Source organism: Rhododendron vialii, chromosome 8a (genome assembly GCF_030253575.1).
Source record: "Rhododendron vialii isolate Sample 1 chromosome 8a, ASM3025357v1".
Taxonomy (NCBI): domain Eukaryota; kingdom Viridiplantae; phylum Streptophyta; class Magnoliopsida; order Ericales; family Ericaceae; genus Rhododendron; species Rhododendron vialii.
This window is the reverse complement of record NC_080564.1, coordinates 16,667,823-16,679,844: the sequence shown is the minus strand read 5'-3', so window position 1 is coordinate 16,679,844 and position 12,022 is coordinate 16,667,823. Positions and strand designations below refer to the sequence as shown.

General features: G+C 34.5%; 1 protein-coding gene across 1 annotated transcript; it reads left to right on the top strand.

The window, feature by feature from the left end:
- Window positions 1-2,828: 2,828 nt before the first annotated feature.
- On the top strand, window positions 2,829-10,089 carry LOC131298605 (two-component response regulator ARR14-like). Its single transcript, XM_058324084.1, has 6 exons — window positions 2,829-2,958; window positions 4,116-4,265; window positions 4,449-4,928; window positions 5,050-5,126; window positions 9,175-9,858; window positions 9,952-10,089. The coding sequence occupies exons 1-6, from the start codon at window positions 2,829-2,831 to the stop codon at window positions 10,087-10,089; spliced, it is 1,659 nt and encodes a 552-aa protein (XP_058180067.1).
- The last annotated feature ends 1,933 nt before the right edge of the window (window positions 10,090-12,022 follow it).

Sequence of the window (12,022 nt, the reverse complement as noted above, 5' to 3'; positions counted from 1 at the left end):
AAACTTGGACTTTCACATACCCAGTTAGACATTTCTCCTTGAATTAAGGCATGTAGGTGCATGCAACAAAATCACCACAAGAATGCTAGTGTTTATGAACTAGAATCAGCTCCTCTCTACTCTCGATATCAAGAAGTTTAAATTTATGGGGGTTACCCAAGTTTTTATCAATAATAGTCGTGCCTTTATTGTACACAATATTTCGATAGTCCATTCAGAAATACCAATTTGATCGAGCATTTGTAGCCATACGACGAATAAATTAAATGGATGGCCAAAACTCTCATGCATCATCCTTTTTTCAAGACAAATGTAATTTGACCAAACTCTTGCCAATATCCAATTGACCAAATATTTTTATATGTGCGATTGGCACATTAGGTTCTACAACATGAGCAGTCTGGATCAATAAAACAAGATACATCGAGAGCCCACGGTTGAAATTTAAAGTTTAGTCCAATTTAAAGCATTGCAGAGGAACCAAGTCATCACTACAAGAAAATTCACATTAGCTAAAGAGACCCAAAAAAGAAAAATTCATCGCCAAAAGTTACTATAGGTGACAAAAACATGTTATAGGTGACGAAAAAGTGATTTTCGGAGACAACCTATAGGTTTTCGTCTTTCGTCACCTATAAGTTGTTGAGGAAGTCCCTTTTGGTGACAAAAATCTTGTGATGCATTCAATTAAATTTTGTCACCATTTTTTTTGTCAACTATTGTGATTTTTCTTGTAGTAATGCATTCATAAATTAATAGGAACTACTTATATCTCTATATATGATATCTCGTAATGTAAACAAGGAAGAAGTTATTCAGCTATTTATTGTGTTCCCTTGGTTTGGTTGAATACATCTTCTAACCGTCAATTGGAGTGAGAAAATATTCAAATTTAGGCGTGTTGGGGTCTCCTCTATACAAAGATGAAAAGGGTACAATATTTATTGTTCCCCTATGTGCCATTAATTACTACTGTATGTTAGAAGGAGTAAATTGGGTGTGAGTGGGGAATCAACATTTTCAAATAATTAATTTGGTAATTTCTACCCGTTTATGAAAAGCAAGTTCGATTCCACTTTTCTTTTTGGTCAACCCTCTTTGAAATTTTAGCGAATAGCAAGCCCATGCGCTATCATATATATTTTTCACTTTAATTAAGTCCATCTTTTAACGTAATTTTATTTTCCCTCTGCAGTTAAAGTCTTCCTATGTATGAAGATATATTCGAAACAGAAAAAGAAAAAAAACCTATCGACCAGCCATTCTCTTTGGTCAAAGACAATAAATATTGTTCAATTATTCGGAAAAAGAATAAGGTGCACTAGTTTATTTATGTTTTGGCCAATCTATACAGGCTTAATTGTGCCATTTTGATTCGGACCCCCAATAATGGACGATGCTATATTGGTCTTCTGGAGTAATTGGTCCATTGGACAGGGTACTCAGTTATATTAAAAATAAATAAATAAATAACATGTTGACAAGAGAAAAATATTGTTTGATTTCACCTTATCCAAACCCCTGTTTGATATAGAGAAATAATTTCCTCTAGCAGGGAATAAAAAATGCATAATATAATTAGACACATGTTAATGGTATTAGGTATTTCTATTGCTAATATCGAAAGGCGGTGAAGTCTCTCTAACAATAACGGGTGACTTGCCTACTTAGGTACAAAATGTAAACAATACGATATGTCAATGACGACAAAAAAAAATGAATTAATTTTAATAAAAAATTCGACTTGGCAAAAAATTGCAGATAATAAAAACAACACAGATGCGTCAAAGTTAAATTTTCTAAAGAAAGGCACTCCTATTAGCTCTTGTAAAAATAGAAAATCAAAGACAATTAATGTACAGAACCAAAGTGTCGTTAGTCATTCAAGTCCGAGAAACAATTAACATATTGGGTTGCGAATTGCGGTTCACCTTTTGCGCAAAAACCATTCGAACAAGTAATTCAATGACGTTCACATTTTCGGATCCCCCCTTGAAGGAAATGTCGCGTTTCGCTATTCTCCTCCTCCTAAATTTTTCGGAAGTGAAGTTGTCCCAAAATTAGGGCACCCTTAAGAATTACTATAAGTTGGAACCCATGGATGAAAAGACAGTCCGATAGAAAACCTGAAAAAGAAACATAACTTCTAGTCTGATGTAGGGTGTCATATTCATATATCTGACATAAGACATTCTGTGGTCAAAAAAGTGGGTCCAATGCTCATCAGTTTGACCATAAGGGTGGTTGTGACTCAATGACAATGTCAACTACAAACAGGTCTCAAATGAGGGTATTCAGGGACAAGATGACACAATAAATTAAAGGCACATGCGTTACTCAAGAAGTTTTGGTTCAAAAGCAGTACGTATGAGAAGAAAAGCGAAAGACTTAACCAATGTATGGTAAGGTCATTTCAAGACATGCTATGTTTTACACTTACTCATGCCGCGTAGTATATGTATACACAATCAAAAAATGCTCCATTCACATAGAAAATGGTAAGAAATTTCTAAATACATTATCGTGAAACTTATATTCATTTGTGAAAGTGGTTATCCTTGTATCAGTTTGAATCGAACTATATATTCAATTTTTGTTGCACCTTTTTGGAGTCCTATATATCTTCCCAGATATACAACCACATTCTATAACCATAACCACTCCTCTCTCTCTCTCTCTCTCTCTCTCTCTCTCTCCACATATACGTGCATCACTTACTCAATTAGCCCCTTTGTGGTTCTTTCTAGCTCCTGCGCATTGTGCATGTAACTCCATTCTACAGCTATTATATGTGAGAACAAGAAAGTGGTAGTACTAGTTGTTGGACCATGGGGGATCCAAGGGGTGTAGTAAGCTCTTGTCACAGCTTCACACAAGAGATTCATGTGTTGTTGGTGGACCACGAAAAGGAAACACTTGTTTCCATGGCTAGAATGCTTGAATTTTACGCATACAAAGGTAAGATGAAAGCTGAATTTTACTTGTTATTGAGTTAAAGCAGCCATGCAACAACCTCTCTCTCTCTCTCTCTCTCTCTCTCTCTCTCTCTCTCTCTCATTTTGATTTTCCTTTTCCATCCATAGTTTTGATGGTGTTGAATGTGACTTTAAATTATATGTTTGCTAATTTTACTGGGATTTTTTTGTTTCAATTAAGAAGTCTATGGGGTCTTGCTCAACATGAATGCCATTCATTTTCTTCCTTTTTCAAAGATAATTAGATAGTTCTCAGAACTAGATGATTCTTTAGAACTTTTTCCCCCCTTAGAGCAGTCAATGGTATTTTCCTATCTAAAGCTCTCATTTGAAATATTCAATTTCTACGCTGATTTATGGTTATCTAATAAGATATGGCCAATCTAGGTCGTCATATCAAGTATTAGATCTTGCATGCAACAAATTTTTTTCTTAAAACAACCCTAAAATTTGCTTTTCTACCAAAATCAATTGTCGCGACTCTCAAGGCCATCACTACTGATATGGGATGGTGGTTGAATGGCCTTTAATTGGGGACTTATTCAAGTTTCATTAAATGTAATCTTTTTTGTATTTCTTCTATCTTTTTGGTCTTTTATGGATTTCAATCTTTGAAGTCTGTAATTGGCCTTCTTTCGATGTATCCTTTGTCGAGCTTCTAATAAAATTTTATTGTCTATAAAAAAAAATCAACTGTCGCGAACAAAACAAAAAAAAAACCTAGATATTGTGTATCTCTTAGAATTCAGCGGTTGCAAAGTGTTATATATATATATATCCTTTCTTGTGTGAACGGAGAAATGCTTATCATCACTTTAGTTTTCGTCTTAATTGATTTTACTTTTAAACAACCAGATTTAATTCTTAGTGTGATATCAGCTAGAATTTGCATGCTTTCTTTTTTATGTTTTATTACAAGGAAATTAAGTGTCTCTTGCATCATCGTAACAGGTACATGAAATGTTTAATAATTCTTTTTTTAACTAAGTTGTTTTCTTCACCAAATTAACCATTTCAAGCACATGCGGCCCGGTTATGTCTTTAAATGAGTAATTGATACTTTTATATATGTAGCTCTCTTACTCTTAGTAGAAATCTAACTCATATATCTTCATGTTTCTACCTGGATTGATCTTTCAGTTACAGCAGTTCAATCTGGCTCGACTGCTCTTTCGTTGCTTTTAGATGGAAACAATCAGTTTGATCTTGTGCTCTCAGATATCCATTTACCTGACATCAATTCATTCATGCTTCTTCAAGAGTCGCTTAATAGAGAATTGCCAACAGTTTGTGAGTGTATTTAGCTAGATTGAGTTGTTCAGTTATTATTTACTTTTTTGCTCCTTGTTCTTTTATATTTTTTGAAAGTTACATACTCTAAAATTCGGTTAGTTTGTTTTTGTTACGTATACTGTTAATTCAGTTTTTGGGGGTACATAATTGTTCAACATATTGATTCTCAAAGGTTAATAGATTTGTTTCTTCTTGCTCACATTGTGCTCCGAATTAAAGTTATGTCGGCCGATGAAGACGCTATGCTGGCAAAGATAGCCCTAGAAAACGGAGCATGTTTCTTTCTTGAAAAGCCAACCGGTTCAAATGTTCTAAAGAGCCTATGGCAGCATGTCATTAAAGAAAGGTTATATAAGGCAAAAATGTATGGAAAGAAAGAAAACCTTCATCAACACGAGATGTCAAACCAAAATGGAATTCAAATTTGGAATTCAGAGGAAAGCAATCTTGAAGGAAAGAATCATAGTGATACGATTTCTAAGAAGGTCAAGGACGGTGGTAAGAAAAAGGCTCGACATACTGGAATAGGAGCGATTGCAGATGATGAAGCAGGTGAATCGGATAAGGGGAGTAGAAAATCGGCTAAAAAGTTTTGTACAGAATGGACAGACGAGCTCCATCGAAAATTCATGGCTGCAGTGGATCATCTTGGGGAAGGAAGTAAATACATTTTTGTTCAATGATTTTTATTTTTTATTTTTTTGCCAATTCCTAATGATTGGTAGTTGTTTAATTTGGATTCTCACAATATTAATAATGTTCAACTAACTCTTTGAACTAGGATGCTACCCCAAGGAGATACTTGAGTTAATGAACGTCCCTGGTCTCACTCGAATGCAAGTCGCGAGTCATCTTCAGGTTTGTTGCTTCATTAATGAATTGCACAAGTAATTTGGATTCTCACAATATTAATGAATTGCTTCATTAAAGGTCACAATCACTCCCATGTATCTCTATATTAATTTCGTTTTACTGGATTGACAACAAAATAATGATTTTGCTCTATGGCTGTTTATTGTGGCGATTTACAAATATCTTGGTATAGTTGTTGTTGACAATTTTTCATTCGAGAATGAGGCTATAATAACTTTATATTAATTTCTTTTATCGGTGACCATTAAATGACTTTTACAGATCTACATAGAATAAGACATTATGAAAAAAAAATTCAATTCGAAATATTTGGATGTAGCATTTTGAAATAAATAGCTAATTTAACTAATTATATCTCTTTCTCTCTCTCATGTGTGATATTGTATCTCTATTTAGTATGTCAAAATGTATTTATTCTATCCTTTCACTAAAATTGGTTCTAATGTCAAGTGGCTTTTCCTCGGGTCTCCTATCTCATTTTGTTCTCTGGAAAATCAACTACCAAATCTAGAAGTATAAAAAGAAAAACATACTAAAAGTTAGTTTTAAATTCGAAAGAAGTTTGATTTTGTTTTGAAATCATAATAATCGATTAAAGTAGTCCATAATTAATTAGCCAACACAAAAAAATAAATAAATTGTACGTGTGACAAGTTAGTTTATTTGTTATCTTTTAATCCTTCAAGTGCAATATTAAGATTTCACATTTGTTGGAAATAAATTAATTTGATATATGAAGATTAATTGGGAAAAAATATGTAATCATTCACTTAGGAGACACTACGTGTTCTATTAAATTAGGTTGTGTTTTTCAACCAAAAGTATCGTATTTTACTAATTTCCATGAACTTATCATTCTTAATTGTCTATCATCTGTAATTATTTCATCTATTTTATTTATAATACACATTACATATTTATTACACGTAAATTTGAGATAAATCTATCACAAGAATTCTTTAAGAAATTAATCAATACAAGCAAAATGGAACATAAAAGAGAAAGATGCATTATAGATGGTTGTCTTTAGTTTATATATATGTGTATGTATATATAGTCCACTTCCTGTGAGGACTCATTTGCATAAGCTATGTAAGGACTTCTACAAAGGGCCGTTGGATCGTGTTTTCAATTGTCCTAATCAAATTTTGATGATCCGAGCCATTCAATATGTTCAGAACGTGATTTTAAAGATTCTCACAAGAAGTCAAGAAAAAGATATGACCGGTAAGTGCTTCATCCGAATAGTTTTTATTGAACCGTTCAATGAAAACTACTCGGATGAAGCACTCTCCAGCCATATTTTTTTGCTGATTTCTGGTGAGGCCCCTTAAAATCACGTTCTGATCACATTGAATGGTTCGGATCATCAATATTTGATCGAAAAAGGAGAGGTCTGCAATTAACTAAAAGCGCCCTTAGTGGAAGCTTCGCTTCCCTGTCAAATTTCAATAATACGAACCGTTCAATGTGTTTAGAACGTGATTTTAAGAGTCTTTGCAAAAAATAAGCAATTTTTTTTTTTTGAAAAAGTGCTTCATTCAAGCAGTTTTTCATTGAACCATTCAACGAAAACTACTCAAATTAAGCACTTCTCGGTCTTTCTTTTTTTATTTTTTACGCGGATTCTTAAAATTACAATTTGAACATGTTGAATGGTTTGGATCATCAAAATTTGATCGAAAAATAGTAGGTCCACATTTTAACAATTTAAGGGATCCCTTATAGAATCTGTGGTGTGTGCTTGTGTGTGTGTGTGTGTGTATATATATATATAAATAAGGAGCGTTTCACATGAGGACCACCGCATTTTAGCTTAAAATGCAGACTACCATTCTGGTCGTTGGATTGTGTTTTGAATGACCAGGATTCGCGGACAATCTATTCGCACGCAGAATTCGCGGACAATCTATTCATGCGAATAGATATCTATTCGCGTGAATTGATTGTCCGTGAATTCTGACCATTCAAAACACAATCCAACAGCAGCTGAGTAGTCCGTATTTTAGCTTGAAATGCGGAGGTCTTTAGGAGAAACGGACCGTGTATATGTATGCATATGGGAAAGTTTCAAGTGAGGACCTCTTAAAATGTGGACTACCCTTTTTCGATCGAATTTCAATGATTTAAGCCGCTCAATGTGTTCAGAACGTGATTTTAAGGGTACTCGCGAGAAATCGGCCAAAAAAATTACTTGAAAAGGCTTGATTTAAGAAGTTTTTTATTGATTCGTTCAATAAAAAACAGTTCCGATAAAGCCATTTCCAATCTTTTTTTTTTGCTGATTTTACACGAGTACACTTAAAATCACGTTATGATCACATTGAGCAGCTCGGATCATCGAAATTCAATCAGAAAATGGGAGAAATTGGGAGGTCCACATTTTAACTAAAATGAGGACCACCTCATTTGAAACAGACTGTGTGTGTGTGTGTGTGTGTGTGTGTGTGTATACAGTCCAGTTCCTATCAGGGCATCCTGACCGGAGCTTAGGTCCGAACTACTACTCAGCCATTGAATCGTGTTTTCAATGGTCCAGATTTTAATGAAACTTTTCCGAGGAAAAGTTAATTATGACCGGTCATAAACCTTCCGTAGATCCGGACCATTAAAAACACAATCTAATGGCTGAGATCAAAAGTCCGAGCCTAATACTAAATCAGGGCGTCCAGACCTAATCCTCAGTGTGTGTGTGTGTGTGTGCACACAGAGCTTTTTTTACAGTGACATATATTTTTTACTTATATTTTTTGGTGGAATTTTGAAGTCACTTTGGGAAAGGAAGTGAAATTAATACCCATCTGTCCCAATTTAAATGCTCCCTATAGGAGACTATGTAATTTTGACCTTGAAAAATAAAGTATTTTCGGAATTAATTTTTAACTTTGTTTTGCATCGTTCAAAAGTTCTCGATGAGTACTTTAAAACAATGGAAAAAAAGTTTCAAAAAAGATTTTGAAAAATACAATTTTTTTGAAAGTTAAAATGACACAATTTTACATAGGGAGCATTTAAAATGGGGCGGAGAGAGTATTGTTAAACCGTTTAGGAGATGCAATTACTATATATTATTTAATTACAACAAAAGTTTATTACCAATTCATGAAACATATATAACAAACATGATAAACCCTTGTTCATAATTTAAGGTAGGGTTTGGAGTTTAGAGAACCATGGGAACCCTTGTTCCTTAAGTTTTGAGAGAGCTCATAATAAACCCTTGATGAATCTTGTGAATTTTTATAGGAATTACTTAGCTTTGAAATTCTATAGAATAGAAATCTTGCATTTAACTGATTTTAGAGATTTTTGATGAGGTACTTCTAAAACTCTGAAGTTTATGAGATTTTTACTGAGATTTTCTTCATGTATCTTCTATACATGGTAAAAATTTCAGAAATAAAATCGAAATATTGAGCTCTGTAAAAATTTGTAACCTAAAAGCACTCAAATTCGTCACTATGTAGTCAACACCGCCACATGATAGGAAAACATGTAATTAATAAACTTTTGTTGTAATTACATTGTTAACAAACTTTTGTTGCCATGATTAAATCATACTCTATAGTAATTACATCTCCTAAATGGTTTAACAATATTATAATGAGGCATATCATGTTAGAATTCACCAATTGCATCAATGCCTTAATAGTTATCCGAGTGAAGAAAATCAATACCGTGGTGATTCTTTTCCCAATCATTGCTGAATTGCATACACTAAAGCTCCGTTTCGAACTTGTGGAAAGTGGAACAAAGGGCATGAAAAAAAAAGTTATTAAGAAGGAAAATAGGAAAAAACTTAGAGGAAAATTATATTGCGCATTGAACTCTATTTTGCCATTTTCTCCTCTTTTCTTTACCAAACCAAAAAGGGGAGGAAAGTTTTTGAAACTTTCTTTCCTTTTCTATAAATTCCAAACGAACCCTAAATTTAGCTTTTTTTAAGGGGAGGGAGAAAGATTTATAGTCTATTACCATATTCCTCTGACTTGATTTCATGATATTTTCTACTTTGGTCTTTTCTTTCACTCAGAAATGTCGTAATGATAATTGGCGTGCCCCAGAAACCCGCAAATCAAATGCTTCGAGTTCTCAAAACAACGGATCCCCGTACAAATTTGGTTCACGAAAATTTGGATCAATGCCTCGCTTGCAAAAAAACTCATCTAGCTACCCTGAGACATCCTACCTCGAAGAAAGTTGGGTTCACCAAACAGGTCCTGGAATATACTCAACACTAGGCAACAGTTTCATGGGCAATAGAGAAGGAGAGTACTCAGTTCAATTGATCCAGGCTCAGGCTCATGTGGTACCAAATTGTGTTGGGGATAACATCCCCACGCACAATTCTTCCATCCAAAGCAATGATGGGCAAATAGGAACCCATGGAATTAACAATGTTACATATAATGGTATTTACCTAAATGCAACATCAAATGATACCAGGGATCAAAACTCAGGTTCGATGCTGGGAAAGAAAACTAATCAGAATTTGCGAGCGACACCATCGTACTTTGGCAATGCTACATTTGGAGCAGATTCTCATAGCAGTGCCTCGAATCAGACCCCTATTCCGGATGACTTCTTCGATTTTCTCCCCGAAATAGAGGGGACCCATGGCTTTTCCAAATATCTCGGAGGGTCAACAACAATGAGTTATGGCTCGATCCCAGAAACTCACAATGCCTTTGATGTTGAACCAATATTTTTTGACCGGGTAAGTCTTAATAAATTTCACTAAGCCTTTCTTAAAAACCTTCCATAAAAGAACTATTGCTTATTAGATTTCGAGTGAATTATTAAAACGTAGTCAAAAGTGATTATGTTTAGGAGGCATTGTCATTATATGGCTTTGACGGACTCTATAACTATTTTTGACAGCATGAAGGGCACCCAATATAAGAAGCAAATGCAAGTGGAGGTGAAGGCGCAACGCCAACTTTTGTGACCCAACAAGAAAACCCCCATAATTATAACTTATAAGTCACCAAAATATACATAGTGAGCATATTGTAGATGTTTTACCATATACATTTGAACTTAATTCTGAGACTAAATGCCTAACTTTGCTCTACAGTGTGTTGGCTTCCATAAATAAAGAACTTATATTGAAATGTAACTCTATTATCGCTTTATTTGATTGGTAGTTTATAAAAGTCAATATATTAGTTAATTTGCTTTTTGCTAGCTATGAAGATACAAAACTATATATATATATTCTCATTGGCGTAGCTCTAATATTATCGCTTTATTTGACTGCTGGTTTTTAAACCCATCCCATGACCAAATTCCTTCCATAAAGAGTATCCCCTATTGCGAAATCCGTCTTCCTTCCACCATGTTTTTTTTTTTTACCCCAAAAAAAATTATCCATCAAGGACTTCCAAGTCTTTGTGAGGTCAATACGCAGACACCACTTGGGAAACTCGCCTTAATGAGGATCGCTTTTCCTGACTTGGGACAAAATTTTCTCCTTTCAGCGTTGTAGTTTATGCCAAACTTGTACATTCTCTTTGTAAAGGATAATGATCATGTTGTTACTTAGGATAATTATCACTCTTTCCAGTTGTTAGCTGTAGCTTAGGATAGAATATATTTAGTTTTTGAAGGTTGCAAATATAGTCCTTATCTCATTGTTGTAACTTATTTATACCTATGGACTTGGCTAATAAAATAAGTTTTCGAGAAACCAATTTCTTCCACAAGAAATATCAGAGCTTTAGGGTATCAGATCAAAAACTCTCCAACGAGTAAAACCGATCCTATTTTCTTCTCCTTTTTCTTTTTCTCTCTCTTTGATTTTCTCTTCATGGCTGACAAACAAAAACCAATTTCTTTGGGAGAAATTCTTGTCAGTTCAACACCTCATTTAATCCACGGCTTCCAACCAACTTTTGGTCTCCATCAACACGGTTGCCCAACTACCTCTCAAACTCACATCGCTGAACTATCTCTCATAGCGTGTGTAGTTCAATGCCTTTTCTCATTGGGTATGACCTCATGGGCTATGTTGATGGCTCGTTTCCAAGCCCACCAAAGACAAAAGAAGAAGCCTCAAACCTAGCCTACACTTTGTGGCGGCGACAAGATCAGCTCTTGTTGCATGCAATTTTTGCCTCTGTTTCGGAACAAGTGACTCATTTGCTTGCCTCTGCCACCACCTCGCATGAAGCTTGGACCAAACTCACCAAACTTTATGTTAATCGCTCTAGCTCTCAGGTAATGACTCTCAAAGTGTAAACTTAATTGCATAATCAAAAACATCATGAATTTTCACTATCAAATACATACTACGGAAATACATAATTAGATTCACAAGGAAGTTACTAACCTGAATCTATGTACATATATATCAAAGATAAGCTATAAGATCCAAGCCCTTAATAGAGGAGATAGTAGATCCAAACAGTAATACAAGAGCAAAGCAAGCTCTCCGGAGAAAGTGGTTTTTTTTTTTTTTTGGTAAATGATAGTGGTTTCTCTACCCTGACCCTTAAACTTTAGATTTCAGGCTAACTTGCACAGATGGGATAAGCCTCAAAATAACTATCATAGGCGGGAAGAGGACCAATCCCTTATATATGCAATTATACTCATCTACCCATCAAGATAAGAGTAAAAGGTGGAGATGCAACACAACTATCCTCTCAATAATCCATAATCCTTTGCCAAAATAAGTGTATGTCGATCAAGCACCAATCATCTATTGGTCATAAAAGCATGCACATGGCCATTCATCATGTGGGCCAAATATAAATTATTCTTACATTCTCCCACTTGGCTCATATGATGATCTTACGTTATAGCTTATTATGGTAACATTAGGCGCGTATTAGAACCATATACAGCTTTTTCTTCAATTTGATCACAATCATATTGCT

Excerpts from the sequence above, each read along its gene's own strand:
- LOC131298605 (XM_058324084.1), top strand. The coding sequence starts at position 2,829 with ATGGGGGATCCAAGGGGTGTAGTAAGCTCTTGTCACAGCTTCACACAA. Across the intron at positions 4,929-5,049 it reads GGATCATCTTGGGGAAGGAA|GATGCTACCCCAAGGAGATA; the intron begins GTAAATACATTT and ends TCTTTGAACTAG. Across the intron at positions 9,859-9,951 it reads AACCAATATTTTTTGACCGG|TCAAAAGTGATTATGTTTAG; the intron begins GTAAGTCTTAAT and ends ATTAAAACGTAG.